Source organism: Nelusetta ayraudi, unplaced genomic scaffold (genome assembly GCF_046127955.1).
Source record: "Nelusetta ayraudi isolate G7.1 ecotype Tasmania unplaced genomic scaffold, CSIRO-AGI_Nayr_v1 ptg000011l, whole genome shotgun sequence".
Lineage (NCBI taxonomy): Eukaryota > Metazoa > Chordata > Actinopteri > Tetraodontiformes > Monacanthidae > Nelusetta > Nelusetta ayraudi.
The window spans coordinates 1,330,001-1,346,324 of record NW_027466061.1 but is presented as its reverse complement, the minus strand read 5'-3'; the positions used below and the strand labels follow the sequence as shown (position 1 = coordinate 1,346,324).

At 41.0% G+C, this 16,324-nt stretch overlaps 2 protein-coding genes across 4 annotated transcripts in view; one reads left to right on the top strand and one right to left on the bottom strand.

The window, feature by feature from the left end:
• The first annotated feature begins 1,649 nt into the window (after positions 1–1,649).
• On the top strand, positions 1,650–14,828 carry samsn1b (SAM domain, SH3 domain and nuclear localisation signals 1b). The gene is made up of 15 exons (XM_076019783.1): positions 1,650–2,806; positions 4,031–4,165; positions 5,276–5,319; positions 5,445–5,485; positions 5,737–5,832; positions 6,014–6,078; positions 8,825–8,936; positions 9,018–9,415; positions 10,284–10,361; positions 10,453–10,563; positions 12,803–12,920; positions 13,151–13,299; positions 13,758–13,952; positions 14,025–14,175; positions 14,566–14,828. The coding sequence occupies exons 1-15, from the start codon at positions 2,783–2,785 to the stop codon at positions 14,730–14,732; spliced, it is 1,884 nt and encodes a 627-aa protein (XP_075875898.1). The 5' UTR covers positions 1,650–2,782; the 3' UTR covers positions 14,733–14,828.
• A 643-nt stretch (positions 14,829–15,471) lies between these two features.
• Positions 15,472–16,324, bottom strand: part of gdpd5a (glycerophosphodiester phosphodiesterase domain containing 5a) — a 17,389-nt gene continuing 16,536 nt past the window's right edge. For all 3 annotated transcript variants that reach the window (XM_076019926.1, XM_076019925.1, XM_076019927.1), the window contains one exon: positions 15,472–16,324. This exon is cut by the window's right edge and continues 216 nt beyond it. The gene's annotated coding sequence lies outside the window, so the exon portion shown is untranslated.

Below are 16,324 nucleotides of genomic sequence, written 5' to 3'. Positions count from 1 at the left end.
GGCAGCGCCGAGGAAGTGGTGCAATAAAAGGAAGCGCTAATGAAAGGCTGAGCGGGGTCAACGCACTGACATACCTTTCTCGGACAAGGGGAGGGAGGTCGTTCGCTCCGGTAAGGGTGGGGGGGGGGCTCACTGTTTCACTTTTTTGGCTCTGAGGCGTCAAAGGTTCATGAGGTCACAGTAGAGGACAGCAGGTCACAGCCTCTGGGTTGAGATTCTATGCCCCCCCCGGGGTCGGAGGTCAGCGCAGGAATGCCGGGTGAATGAGAGGTCACTGGAAGGGGTCAGAGGGCAGGACCGCCCTCGCCCTCTGTCAGTTTAGGTGAACGCGTCTGAGCGAACGCAATGCGCTGCTCCTCCGACTGCAGGTCGCACTGTACCTACAGCAGCCACAGGGTTGGGAAGAGCTGCTTGAACACACAGTGGAGATCCTCCGCAGGGAGGCCATGGATCATCTTCTGTCCAAACTGCCTCAGGGAGAGTAACCGTTTTTAATTAAAGTTTCCCATAATAACTGTTTCTGCACTGGGCAAAATTTATGCAACTAATAAATAGAATCCCATGGCAGCCATTCGTACGCAAAGTGTAAAATGCTGCATATTGAAACAAAAATGGGGAGGGTGGTGAATAATTAAGTTAGGACATCTATACATTTTTGCTTGCTAGGCTTGAAGGTAAAGTAAAAAAAAAACAAAAACGTGAGTTTCTCTCCATGAACCCCCTGACGACAGAGTTGGGAGCCGTTTGAAACTCGGCAGGTCCGACACTGCCCTCTACAGGTTCGGTTGTTAGTCCCAGGAATTCCCGCTTGTCAGCTTCAGTGTCGTTCGAATTTACAAACGCGAAAGAAAAGAAAAAATGTAATGATGATCAGCGTCAAAATTTAAAATGTATTTTATGTCATTCAAGTCAAGCACTCTTAAATATCTGAGGGAAATAACTGAACATCAGTCAAGTTGAAAAGTCACCGTCCGCTCTTTTTAATTAGGAAAAAAAAATTAAAATTAAAATTTGGACACAAACCGTTTTTTCTTAAGGTTAATTGTAATTGGTAATTGACCTAGCTTATAAACACATGGACATGTTTGAAAGACATACATGAGATATTTACAAAACACATACATTATATATCATATATGTAAATAACAACATTTTCAATAACAATGAGAGCAGTAATACTAAATTCTAACATAACATAAGATATATGCGTATGAATACTTGTATATATACGTGCATGTGTATGTGTAGAAATGGCACAAATGATATACTGCAGTATCAAGACCAAACAAGAAGAATCTGATGCTGTGGAATATAGAGATTTTAAAACGCTAATGCAGTTTGGACCAACAGATCTGAGGTTCATTCTCTGTCTTTGAAATATTTCACTTTACACTATTTTGTTAAGAAAAAAACATCAGCTCACATGGTTTAAGCCCTATTGGCTCAAGGTAAGTGATGGTTTATTATTGTCTGTGATTTTACACATTCAGGCATAATTCACATCTGTGTATCACCACCAGCAGAAACATGTGTTTGTCAGTTTTCTCTTTTTAGGATGGGAAGTAAAGGGAAGCACGACAGTAGTCATGGTCTGACACGTTCACCAGGCAGGTAGAGGGAGGAAGGCAAAAGCAACCTGTCTGATGTATGTTTTGTTCAAATGTGTCCAATCTCATCTACATTCACCATCACATGCTATTAGCTGCACTACTCAGTCTAAAGATAATATTTACCTTTGTTTTGTTTTTATCTCAACATTAAGAAAAATAAAATAAAGGCCAGTTCAAATAACGGTATGGCGATGACGTAATACAGTAAACGTACAGATTGAGTTTGAATCTGAGAAAAAGCAGGACTCCAGAGTGAAGTGAGTTTGGTTGTTTCTTACTTAATACCAGGGAAACAGTGTTCTCATTCTCTGACCTAGTTCTACAAAGCAACTCAGATCACAACAACATGAAAGGTCCTCTTTATCTCGACATAAGAGACAAAAAGACAGCGGGGCAGGAGTAGGTGTTTGCCACTGTATGGGGGAGGGGGATTTCAAGAGATTAGCATGGAGTCTGACATTAGTAATAATCGGAATAATGCTGTTTTGTTTTTCAGAAGCCGGCACTGTGGCACTGTGGGACCACAGTCTGGTAAAAAAAAAAAAAAAAAAAAAGAAGAAGAAGAAGCGGATGCTCAAGAATTAAAGTGATGCTTATCGAAAGAATAGATGAAAAAAGTGCATTGAAGAGTCTGGTGAACGTATCAAAGGGAGATGCAGAGATATAAACACTCACACTTTCTTTGCAACTCTGTGAGCAAAACCATAGGATGATAAACACCAATGCTCATGTAGAGCATTAAAAGGCTTTCTCAGGGAAATAACAACACCAATGATGACTATTTCTAAGTGTTTCTGTGAAATTTCCATCTGAATAACCCCATTACTCTCACATCGTTATTGTCATTTCTGACGCTTCCTACACAAAGTCAGCCTGTGTTGCTTTTTGTTGTTGTTGCTGGTGGCGTGGCTCTGTCTTTGGCCAGTGTGATGGGGAGGGCTCACTGTATCTATTGGATTATGTGAGGGATTAAAACAAGGATTAGACTATTGGACAGAAGACAGCGTGGGGGCTGCTTCAGCGTTAGCATCACAGGGGCTTGTTGGGTTGCACGCGTGTGTGTGTATTTGAATGGGAGAGTGGCATGCTTGTGTGCATGACAGCGCGTTAGTCCCGTGGCAGACGCTTGTCTGACTTGATGCATCTCAAAGCTTTGGCCTGGACCTTCAAACATGAACCTTTTCTGCTTTACGCTGGTAAGGTGCATCATCTTCTAAAACTTTTAAAATGTTGAAAATGTTGTGGAGACGGGGAAAATGTTACTGCTTGGAGGGGCCTGAAAAGTTCTTTGGAGAATCTGAAAATGAAAACAACAACAAACCTGTAATCCAATCCTGTTGTTGCTAAACTTTCATTTAAGCGACGTACATTTCGAGTCATCGGCATAGGTTTGGCAATGCTTCATATCATTGAAAACTGTTTGCAACTGAAGTCATATTTGGTGTTAAAGTAGAGAATATTTGTTATGTATTTGCTAGGTTTAACCAAGACAACACCCATGGAATACTACTGTAATACTACTGCTGACAACAATCCTGAATTCTTTGATAGTGTTTGATAGTAATTGATAGTGGTTTATTACAGCTCAGTTGTGTGATTACTACACTGGTAACTGTGTAACTGATGCTTTCATTATTTTCGCTGAGACACTTGCCGCTGCAACAGCTCAATCCAAATGACATTATTTGTAACTCTTTATTGCTCTTGTAATAATATATTATTTAAACCCATTGCCAGATTTTGGATTTCATTCAGTAGAAATAATTAAAAAAAAAAATAAAAGCAGCCCAAACCCAGCATTCTAATCAGCGGTTACATAATTGCCATTCTTACACTTGAATAGTATCATAAATATAATTTAAAAAAACATTTCTTAAAATTGATGATATATGAATAATAAATACAGAATCTTCTAAGTTGAGGAGTCTCAAGGCAAAAACTAAACACCTGACTTCTAATCTCCTTTCTCTCAAACACACAGCTTACAGTATCTGTGTCTGATTTAAGATTTAGATGATAGATGCTGATTAATTCCATTCAGTTGAGTGAAAACAGAGCAACTGCTGCGGTTAACACTGCAATGTTGACTTATCAGGGTTTTGACAGATGTCAAAGAAAAACCCCCCCACAAAAAACGAGGAAAAAAACACAAACGCATTTGTATGTTATAACAGTTCAATCAGAAATGTCCACACTGCCAGTTCTATGGCACAACTATAATTAAAATGTGTCAAATGTGAAGCAGCGATACAGTTATCTCGCAATGTCACTCCCACATCATAGGACGTATTCTCTTATTCTGCACGGTTCAGGCCCGGCGGTGGTGAGCGTCTTCATCAACAACTCACTTCAAGCTGTCAGTGGTGTTAAACACGTGCTGCTGGCACCCTGAGAAATAACGCTTCTCGCTCTCTCCTTAGGACGGCTCCTCGGAGAGTATATATGAACCGCCTTACAGTCCATCATTGAAGGACGTCCAACCCAAATACCAGTGCAGCCCCCTTCCCTTGAAGAACCGGCTTGAATGGGGAGGCTCAGATCCATCCATTCATTTTGTGAGTTCAATATCTTGTTTTTCATAGACATGGATTGGGAAGCATTTACTTCCTGACACCCAAAGACACCATGAAATGCAGAGTCATTGTGTTGTGTTTAGCTTATTTCTCTTTGACCCTGCCTCTGATTGCCATTGAACTGTGCTGGTCTTTCTGTGTCTCATTTTGAGATCCCCATTGATAAACCTATTTAAATCATTTACTTCCTAAGACGAAGTCATCAGCATTACTCTACTTTTTTCTGACTGTGGTAGTGTTTGGGCATCGGTGCTGGCCAGCTGGTGATAGCCGCCTGTATGATCACCAGCACTCGCTCTAATGGTCTGTACTAGTACTTAGTTCTCCTTACTCCGACATTCAAATGAATTTTGCACTCCTTCCTGTCAAATTCCCTTTGACATTTTCAAACGTTTACTTCAGAAATTATCCTACAATTTACTTTGGAACACCTTTCACCAAAATTGCTGAATGAAGCAGCAGTGGAAGGGTGCGAGAGTGACAGTAACCATGGGGGACAACTGCAAATATGAAATGCTCAGGCTGTATTGTCTCCTAATCACGGCAGTGCAAGATGTCGACTGCCTGTGAGCAAGACTCTTCCTATATGTGTGTATAAAATATGTCTTATTTCACATTAATGGTTCACTTGCACAAACATATATATGGCTAGTACATTGAGCTTTTGCCAATAAATCATGCCAGGTTTTACAGACTACACATTTAATACATTTTTTTGTCATACCACAGACTATTGCAGTTGTAAAGTGTCTTTCTAACATAAAGTAACTGCAAATGCAAATCACTGCATACTGACAAACTATTGACAGTACTGACTTGGTTTTGGACAGGAGTGTTATTAAGGAGATAGCCGACTTAGTTTTAAAAGGATGATGGCGTGAGCTGTACAACGTTGACAGCAACAGAGAGCTCATTGTCCTTTAACGGTCTAAACTGAACTGGTGACAGGAGAATGTGCACTGGGCTCCAACAATAAGGTCACACAACACAGCAAATGTGTTAAGAGTTTTTTAAAGATTTTCCCTGTTACTTTTCTTTTCTTTCCACTTTTTGATCCTATAAATGAGTATTGCTGATCTTTATGTCCCAAAGGAACGACCTCAAAATGGAAGTAAAGCAAAAAGAAACAATAGAAGGTGAGTTTGCTTGCTTGCTTTGTCCACTTATATGCTGTTAAGTGAGGTTTAGGTTTGGTATAAGTATTAGATAATAATGACCTTGATTTCATTTTATTTGTTTGATCAATCACTTGTCATTCTAGGTCATGCCTGTCAACTAAACCACTGAACAGTGAAACATCAGGTTAAGTTTGTTTACCTTCATTTTGTTGTTCTTTGTATAAATATATGTATATATATATATATATATATATATATATATATATATATATATATATATATATATATATATATACATATATATATATATATATATATATATATATATATATATACATATATATAAATACACACATACTTTTTCTATCCTGTTGTTTGTATACTTTAGTCTCAGTGTAACAGTTTGTTGGATGTCCTTTCCCTTGTCTTCTTCAGACAAACACATTAATCATGCATGCTGGATGCTGCCATGTGACAAGAGAGACTTACTCCAGCAAAGCAATCATCATCAAGTAAAAGGCCAGAACAGAGGTGGTGTCATTTATCCGATCAAGACCAAAATCTCTTAATCACAACCTGACGAGATAAATAAAAAAGAAATTGTTGGAATATCAGAAATAGCATCAATTAAAGAATCATGAGTGTGCATTATTCATATATTCAAGCTAATGATGACCTGAATACTTTGTGACCTTCGTTGTTGATTTTCCAGAGACGTCTAAAACTCCCAAACTGAGCAACGTGTTGAACTCTGACAGCAGACAGACATCAGCTCAGGTGAGACTGAGACTGTCACACTCTCTGGAGCTGCCACATCATGGATGTATGGATGGCAATACATTATATAACATGATAATGCTATTGCATTGTGCTTCTTAGATTGTGTTCACTGTAGAATGCCTTTACAACTGTTAGCCTGCTTCCTTGGCCCATGCGATATAGACATATCAGGTGTAGCATCTGGCATGGTCCAACAGTGCATGCTCAATAATTTAATGATAATACCACCATATTGCTGGTGCTGATAAGACTGAAGACACTGTCATCTATTAAGCTTCCATAGCCTTTTGTCTGCTGGAGCAGCCAGTCACCTGCCAGAATTCATAATCAGAATAGTATTTACCGCTTTGGAGAAATTTGCTTTGTTACAGCTTGTTACAGTTGCACCTCACAGAATTGGAATCTGCTTCTATCAATTACAGCTGGCAAGGCGAAATGTTTGTCATGGCTCTGCCTTTGTCCACTGCCACAGAGCGCCCCCTGCCCAGGACCACACAATCCAAGAAGGGAATCTATTTGTAGCAGTGTGTTCTGGGCTTCAGACAGCATGCTCAATCCGACACGGGCACAGCAGTGGGTTGAACGCTACACAGAGTGGCTGAACCGTACAAGGCTGTTGTTTCAGCCAAAGTAGCAGGTTAAAGTCCCCCTGACCGTCACATCCCAAAGGATGCAACATTTGTCCTCTGCATTTGACCCATTCCCTGAGGGAGCAGCAGCAGGGAATCATCGCGTGATCTAACCTGCTAAGTCAACCCTAAATACTAAGAGCCATTCAGGGAGACAGTGGTTAACATTTTATCGTCTTTGGGGATTGAACACACATCCTCCCAGTATCAGGGCCGGTGCCAGCACTTGGGGACTGAGCTGGTGGTACACGGTAGATCCCAACACTCTCCATCCAGTCGGAAGTTGTGTTGTCCTTTACTTTTCTTCTAAATGTAGACTTGCTTTAATATAATGTATCTTTGGCCGCATCCACACTGTGGTCAGCATCATTAACAAGCTCTCAAAGGATGTTGACTGGGCGTGCAGAGCTTGCAAAGCCCTTTTTTGAGATGCTTCTGAGAGGCCTCTCTTCAAAACCTCAGTTTCCCTGCAAAACGAATTGCCAAGCAACAGCCGAAGTAGCGGCAAGGCGTCATTTCACACTTTGTAAAGAGTACCTTGTCACCAACATGCGAACACGCTCCAGTGCCTCAAATGATAATTATCTGCAAAGCTGCGAGGTTGGCAGTCGGCAGTAATCCCGTGCCTACACGACGGCATGTGCCAGACAGACACACACACGCGGGTGACACCTGACCTACCTGTATTCTGGTGGCACATGTCGATGCACGTGAAGGAAATGTCAGTGGCTGTTTAACTGTGGAATGGAAAGGGAAGGATCCTGTTACAGCCATTCGCTCACACCGCATCGGTGCCTCTGACAAATTTAGAGTGGAAAATCACAAGTCGTGTGTAGTGTTCATGCGGTAAGGGCAGAGGTTACACAGGTTCAAGAGTGACACTGAGGTAAATCTGATGGAAGTTTAGCCAAATAAGATCCACCGTCCGCTTTAATCTGCTTTATAATCTTGCATCACCTTTATTTGCCCTCCCTTTTCAGTCTCCCCTGTTCTCCTCATTAAACTTGCATTATGTACTTTTTAACACTTTTCACGCTGACGTTGCAGTCAGCTTGCGGTTTAGAGGTGAACCTGATGACAGTAGCAGTGTCATCCATTTGTGAGTAGTATCCCATGAGACAATGGTACCCTAAGCCATAACCCAAAACCCAATTAGAAGAAATGGACTCACAAGGTCATTCATTTTAAGTCAGTAAAGTAAAGTAACAGTGACTCCACAGTACTCAACACCAGTCTTGATCACAACTGTGTGATCTTGGTCTTGTTTTGGCCTGGACGTTCTTTGGCTTGGGTCAAATCTCAGACAATATCTTGGCATTCTGCTCCAGTTGATGTCATTATTATTATATTTTGCTGTACATTACACATTCATTTTAAAAAACATATTTCTCTGGTCTCTGTCCTTGACATGACCTGTCTTGGTCTTGATACCCCTGGTCTTGTTGGTCTCGGCTAACAGCGGTCTTGACAACAAAGCTAAAACTTTTCACGATGAGTCAAAATTGGAGTGATTAATTAATGATTCATTGTTAATCAAGTTCTAATCAGTACCAGTATTATTGCTTTTGACTGTATTTTTGGTACAGTGAGGGAGGAGGTAGCATGTCACAGTGAATAGTACAATTCATGAGACTAACCTCCAAGTCCTCCAGTCCTCCAATAACACTGTCAGAAATATTTGGGTTTCTTTTTGGTCAGAATATGGCCTTGTGTTCCAAAATAAAGCAAATCTCCAGCTCTGTCTTCTTTCATGCTTTCATTACTTGTAGATAAGATCACTGTGTTTTCCTTCTATCTCGCTGCTGTAATTAACCCACCGAGACCTTCTCTGGCTTCAGAACGCTGCAGCTTGTATATTGCCAAAAACTTGTAAAGGTGACCACATGTGTTCTGTATTTGCCTCACTCCACTGATTATTGCATTCCTCAGCTATATCTTTAAGAGCTACTCATATCTACGTTCCACTGTTCCGCACAGTGGAACCATTGATGTTGTTTCCTCCACATATTTGCAGTGTGATATTCACAATTAAACATCTTGTATATTGTTTTTTCTTTAACATTTTTAATGTGACTTGATGCATTAAGAAGAAATTTGGATTCCACTCTTGACAGGGTGCTGGCACCACACAATCAACGTGCATCACAAGAAGGCTAAAGAATCTGAAGATGCAAACAAAAGGGGGACTTCAGTGTGGAGCAGGAGAAGGGATGAAAACACACCATGGTGAGTGCTGGTCATGTCTGGAAAAGCTGCGTTCAATCCTTATTTTATGTTTTGACAAAGGTGATTTCTGTCTATCATCAGATCAGGCAATCACGTCGGGTGACATCAGTCCACTTTTCACCTGCATCAGACTGGGAACAAAGACAGAGGAGCCATTTACAAACGCTTCATCGCCACATCAGCAGCGACAGGCCAAATACATAAATGAAGATTCTGAAGCGGAAGACATCTGGCAACCGCAGCTCGGGAACTATCGATGGGGTCCATTTGAGTGTTCACAGCCCTGGACTCCCTTCTACCACACCTGCCAGCAACCTGCATACGACTCAAGGGTCTGTGGCAGAACCTCCTCCCTTTCTTGGGCTACAGAATGGGATCAATTTGAGGTTCTGATACAAGAGCTGGAAAGGAAGCAGTCGGATCTAACACCAACACCAGCGCCAACAGCCGTGACAGATCTGCCACCTGGACCCACCAGTGTAAGTCTTTCCATCACTGTCAACAAAGAATCATCTTTGGTATAAAAGTTTAGCCTGTGGGGGAATGTGTCATACCATTTCAGCATGAACGCAAAATAACTTTTAAGACAAAGGAGAGCTGCCTGTAAGAGGCCAATAGAGTGTGAAGGTTCTATTGACGAGCATCCTCTTCAGCTCCATGTAACACTCTGCAAGGTTTGGTTTCAGTATAATGTATAATCCTAGATTTTATCATATAACAATATCCATATGTACTATGTGTAATGTGTAATGCCGTAAACAGTGGGTGTTTCATGCTATTAAAATAGATAAGGGATTAATTTATCATTTGGTTGAAACAGTGGAATACAGACGCTGTGTGTATTACTGTTTATATGTTTAACTTTCAAATTGAAATGAGTGGTTTCCTGCCTGATTGTGTCGTGCCTCACACTGTTTACTCTGGCCTCTGTTTGTTAACGGTCATTGTTTGGAAGGAGGCCAAGAGTCGGCGTGACAGATGCTCTGACAGGAGGGGCTGAACAAACTGGGGCTTGCAGCCACGGAGGAAACCCTCCGTCCTCTCACTTTTATCAAATGAAAGTGAAACACGTCATAACATTTTCCGACCAAATACAAAAGTGTGCATTTTTTTTTCCTAAACAGCAAGTCCACAATAGAGCAGCCCTTGTCTCCTCTGATGGAGCATTTCTAAGACCTGCACAGCCACCTGGGCTTGGCCTAATTCAAAACGCGTCATAAACAGAGAATTAACATCCAACTGGTAATGCTGCGAGGTCACAGGGAGTACATGCCAAGCAATCCCGTAATGTGACCGTCTGTCTGCAGAAAAACCGTCACTGTAATTCCCCCTTTTTCAAACCAACAGCCGACCAGACGTGGGAGGTTTGACGCCTTCGGACGGCGCTCGCCTCCAACCAGGCTGCAGGACGACGGAGGATCTTTAGTAAGACAACCGCGTTCTTCAAATGCTCTCCTGTCCGTCCATTATTTCATTTCAAGGGAGAAGTCCATTTGCAATGTGTTGTGCTTTCAAGCAGAAGAGAGACGAGGGCCAGCCGAGTGTGCGGACGAGGGGGGGGAGTTGGACGAGCGGCGGCAGGGATCCCGTCAAGGCCTTTCCCCCGACGACGCTGGCGCCCGTCCATGTAAGTTACGCACTCCTCAAAAACCAACGTACGAATGAGAAGCAGCCACCTTAAAGAGATCTCGTCATCTTAGGCTGATGACGTCATTGTTTCCAAAACAAAACACAAAAAACAAACAAACTAGCGATCACCATGTTTACACAGACCCGCACAAAAAGGCGTTTCAAATTTTCCCGCTCTGGAACCACATTTCAAAAATGTTCAGTTTCGGTCTCTGAAAGTGTTGCAACCCCGATTCCTCACCCCTAAGATGAATGGATACAGAATGTTACAGTTTACAGTGAAAACAGGGCCTCAGTCTATGGCACTTTGTGGCTCCCACCAAATGACGGAACATCTGTCACGGAGCAGATGCAGCCCCACACCTGTTCTCCCGGCCTGGGAAGTCGTAAAATGGACGACTCCATTCACACGCTTGCGGACAATCTGTCACCTGTCACTGCTATCAGCTTGAAAACATGGCTTATAACAACACAAATAGGAAGAAAAGATTTCGTTTTTTTTTTTTTTCAAAATCCAGGTTTTTACTCTTTACGCGGCAAATGTGATTTAAGATAAATCCTTAATTGCAGAATGACCAAACAATCAAAATACATATCAATGTTTTAAATATTGATTGAGAAGATCATACAGAATTTTGCTCCCCCCTCCCACCTGCCTAAAAATAAAAAAAATCCCAAATAACCCAAAACACAGTAGGATTATCCACCGTCCTGGTAGTGGGTCCAGTATGATTGGTAGGTGGGTTTAGGTTGATCTGTAGGGCTCTTTGGCCAGACAGTTTGTGGCAGTTGGTTCGAGCATTGGCAGTTTACTGTGAGGTTGCGATTAATCTGTGTTTCTGTGTGTGACTTTTCCCCCCGGTGCATTGAGGCTGTTGTAAATGATGCATTTGATAAATATTCAGTTTACCTAACTGAACGACATAAAAAATAAAAGAGTAGCATTTTACAGTTGCTTGCAGAGGCATCTCGGGAGTGTTATGAATTAATTTGTCTAAATAGTTGTTGTCAAATCATAATATATTCCAATTCATCAATTTCATACGCTCATTTTTCCAAAATTCTCGAGGTCTACCAGCCTGTTTGTGTCTCGGAGAAGCCTGTCCAGAGTGTTTTTCTTTGATGGGTTGAGGCAGATATGGTGGGAAGTCCCGGGACAGGACTGTGAGAGTGCTAAGCACAGGTAGTCGGGGATTAGGTGCCCCGCATACATCTTGTTGCAGCTATAAAAAGCAAATCAACTCTTGAAGGATTAGGCTTTTCTTGCCTGAGGAGCGGCCTGTCCTGGCATAAACTCACAAACCGAGCTCTCGGTCACATGACCCATCAAAAATCCATAGAGTTCTCTTTGCAGTCGGTTAACTTTCTCTGCAGTAAAAGGTTTTGGAATTGTCACTTTTATAATGTCGCAGAGAAACACAAACTGTACAAAAGAGAAACTGCAGACTGGACTTTAAAACAAACAAACAAACAAACAGACAAAAAAATAATAATTTATAATAGCCAGGCAAGAGGTGGCGACGTTGATGTGTAAGGTGTGAGTCATGATCTTGCATCAATTGTGTGTGTGTGTGTGTGTGTGTGTGTGTGTGAGTGTGTGTGTGAGTGTGTGTATACATATACATATATATGTGTATACATACATAAATACATACATACATACATATAGATAGATATGTATGTATATATGTATGTGTATATATATATATATATATATATATATATATATATATATATATATATATATGTATGTATATATATTTATATATATATATGTATGTATGTATGTGTATACATACAACATACATATATACATATATGCACATTTAAATACATATCTATATACATATATCTATATGTATGTATGTATGTATGTACGTGTATATACACATATATAAATGCATATGTATACATATACATATTATGAAAGTAACCATTTATATATCACATTTATATATAGACATGTATGTATATGTATTATGAATATACGTATGTAAATAAATATATGTATACATACATACATATTATAAAAGTAATAATTTATATATATATATATATATATATATACATGTATATATATATATATATATATATATATATATATATATATATATACATATATATGTATATATATATAGATAGATAGATAGATAGATAGATAGATAGATAGATAGATATAGATATATATGTATACATACATAAATGCAAAAATTTGGTTTTGCTCTTTTACTATGCAGCACAGAAAGACTCCAACAGGTGAACCAGAGAAAGGAGAAGCTGCTGATGGGAGGCGCAGGCTATCCATGAACTCACTGGAAAGCCTCTACAGCCTCGCCAGTGGACAGAGCTCCTCAAGTAAGCACCCAAAGGCAGGCGGCCAAATGCACTCCTCACACACCACCTTAATGAATTATGCAACCCCTCTCAGGCAATCTCATTTCACTCCTCCCTTAACCTCTGACAAAGCTAAACCAAATCCCCAACTCTTCTGAACAACTGGCCCGTCGTACTTTGGAAATGTGGACCGTCAATGCCGAAAATCCATTCGGACTCAAATGTAGATTTGTTTACTTGCGGTCGCCAAGGTGGAGTCACAAGCACCTCGGACTACTTCAGTAACAGAGACAGTCTGAGACTGGATGACGACATCTTCGCCAAGCAGTACTGTGGCAGAGCCAGAGTCCACACAGACTTTGTGCCCAGTCCGTACGACACTGAGTCCCTCAGCCTCAAGGTAAACAAGTGTGAAAATAAGACAGACTGCTCAGTGTTAATAGTTGTCTGTCGGTGTGAGTTTGAGTGTGGGTGTTTGTTTGTCTTTCTGTGTGGAGTCCCTACTTTCATTAAAGACCATTTGAATGGCACTATAGATACCAGTGGGGTTGATTTACCAGGCACACCACATTTAATTCACCATTTGTCAGATTGAATCATGAATATTCATAAACTTTATTATTATTCCAACCTGACTTTATGACTTTAAGAGTCCGACTCATTTTGATTTCCTTTTTGCCCTCGTTCCATTTCGATATCTTATAGATTGCAACACTTTTATTCGTTGGGTTTCAAGTTTTCTGTGTGTGGTAAATTCCCGGTTGTCTACTTTTTGTATGCTGCAGACATGATCCACACATAGTCATGGTCAAACACATGGGATCAAACCTGACAAAAGTGTTTGTCTGTTTGTCCTAGGTAGGAGATGTGATTGACATCATTGCCAAACCACCAATGGGAATATGGACTGGCAAGCTGAGGGGCAAGATTGGAAATTTCAAGTTCGTTTACGTGGATATGCTCTCAGAGGAGTGTCCCGACAGATACCAGGAGCCGTACAGCGTTAGGCAGAAGTCCACCGTCCGGGAGGTGTTGAAGCGCCTCAGTTTGGAGGTAACGGCTCTCGCCGAACATCTCAGCAGGCTTCACGGTGGTCGAGTTTGCAATGACGCTGTGCTTCTCCAGGAGTACTCCTCGTCGCTGCAACTCTACGGCTATCAAACGGTGGACGACTTGATGAGGCTGAGGGAGCGCCACCTGACAGAGTTGAATGTGACCGACCCGGAGCACAGGCATCGCCTCCTCGCCGCCGTTCGCTCCCTGCAGCAACTGGACTGTGAGTAATGGGGGGAAAAAACGGAAGCGAAGGGCATTCAAGGACTCTGTCATGTAGCACGATTTGTGACATGATAAAACGGGGAAGAGAACACGGAAGACGTTTGGATGCGGTCAAGAAAAAAAAAAAAGAATGGGTTGGAGAGGGGGACAAGTGACATTGCACCTCAAGTAGATAAGAGCTGGAGGCTTTCCGGGCAGCAGCTAAAGCGGTTCAGGATAACAGGATAACTCAGGGAGCCTTTCTGAGAATAGAGCAGGATACATGAGATTGGCTGCGGGCAGGGAGGTCATTAATGTGCGGCGACGACGGCCGTGAAGGATCACTTACTATTCATCTGTTTGACTCTGTCGCAGCGCTTCAAACCGATCCGTCTCCTCTGCTTTGCAGCTGGCGATCAGTCGGAGGCTAATCAGGAGGCCGAGGTGCCCAGCAAGAGCAGCAGCGGCTCCACCAGAGATTCGGGCTGCCACATGCCGTCCGACAGCAGCCCAGAGGACGGCGACCTGGATCTGATCTCCCAGTGCTCCTCACCAGCTCACGTAACGGCGACATGAGAATGAGACGCTCATTAAATTGCCGTCTCCATACCTTATGGTGCTGCCAATGAGGCTGTCGCATCAACACACAGAATTACCTCTCGCAACTGTGAAGTTATTGTGGAATATAATTACGGAGCCTTTTACCCCTGCTCGCCGTAGCAAACTCCTTTGAGGCTGAATAAAATATGACTCGCTGGCTTTCTTTGACGTAATAAAATATATTACCCTGCGGTCAGTTAAAGAGGTTTTGGTGCCTAGACAGAGCAGTTGCGTTCTTGATTTTGTCGTTTTGCGACATCTTAAACCCGGGATACGACAATGAGGTTTGAAGTTCAAAATGAAACGGAAACGCTGCTGAAGGCCAATACTTGTCCTTCATATTCTATTGCGTCTTTTGTTTGGCTTTGAAAAAGACTGCATTAAACTTGTGTTCACAGTGTCTTATGGCCCAAGCTAAAACAAACCAATAATAAAGGACTGAGGTCAAATCTTTTTGAGCAATCTAAAAAGAAAAGAGAGGACGGCGCAGGCGTCAGAGACATTGTTAGGATTTATTTATTTAATCTGATCTGGATCCCAGTGTTAAATGGCAAAATATGAACATTTTAAATCAAGTTAGGGATGTATTTTAAGCTGATTGAGAGTTTATGATGCCTTATAGATTTGTTCCTTAGGAATCAAACAATTTGATGAGAAATGCTTTCCACTTCTTTACTATTGTATTTATTACTTCACAATAAAGGGAGAAAATGCATTTTTTTCAGAGGAAAAAAAAAATCACTTTTATTGAACACGTCAGCATTTTAAACGTAAATGTATGTCTGTTACCTCACTAAAAGAACAAAATGTACTACAAACTAAGGATTGTTTTGAAAAAAAAGGCAGCCATGTGAAGGTTTTCTAACTCATATGACTTTGTATAATCAATCAGAACAAGACAAAAAAACAGATATAAACATTATCCATTGTGTTCTCATCGTCCAATAAAATTGTTTTCATACTTCCCATTGTGCCTTTTATACCCTTCAACACTTCAAACAGCAGTCATATTAATTATAATAATAACGCAAGCTCAAAATATACAGTAATAAAACATGTTTAAGAATACATATTTACATCATTATATGATAAAGAACAACACGCAGCCCGATTCCTCTGTTAAAAAACAACAACAGTGAGGTTAATAAATGCATGATTACTTTTGTATCCTCTTACACATTCTCTGAAAGCGTCACATAGTCGTTATTCTTCAGTCCCAAGTAAACAGCAGGTCAACATTAAAATGCGATGTCGAGTCCTTTTGAAATTTTGAAAAGTTGAGTTTTGTCGCGGCAATCTCAATTGACATTTTACACGTTACAGTATTACAGCGTACACAGTGCCATGCGCTCCTCATGGACGCTCCAAGTTCACGTGTAGCACCCGGGTTTACAACATTAAAAAAAATGTTTCCACTTGACATCTTATTTTAAAAATGTAGAGTTAGGTCTGGCTTTTTTTTTTTGTTTTGTTACAATACATGTTTTTCATGTTTAACACAAAGAAAAACAGAACTTATTATTATAGTACGATGAGTTAAGGCCAACTAAATAAAGCTTTTATCGACA

Excerpts from the sequence above, each read along its gene's own strand:
- samsn1b (XM_076019783.1), top strand. The coding sequence starts at position 2,783 with ATGAACCTTTTCTGCTTTACGCTG. Across the intron at positions 2,807-4,030 it reads ACCTTTTCTGCTTTACGCTG|GACGGCTCCTCGGAGAGTAT; the intron begins GTAAGGTGCATC and ends CTCTCTCCTTAG. Across the intron at positions 5,320-5,444 it reads GCAAAAAGAAACAATAGAAG|GTCATGCCTGTCAACTAAAC; the intron begins GTGAGTTTGCTT and ends TTGTCATTCTAG.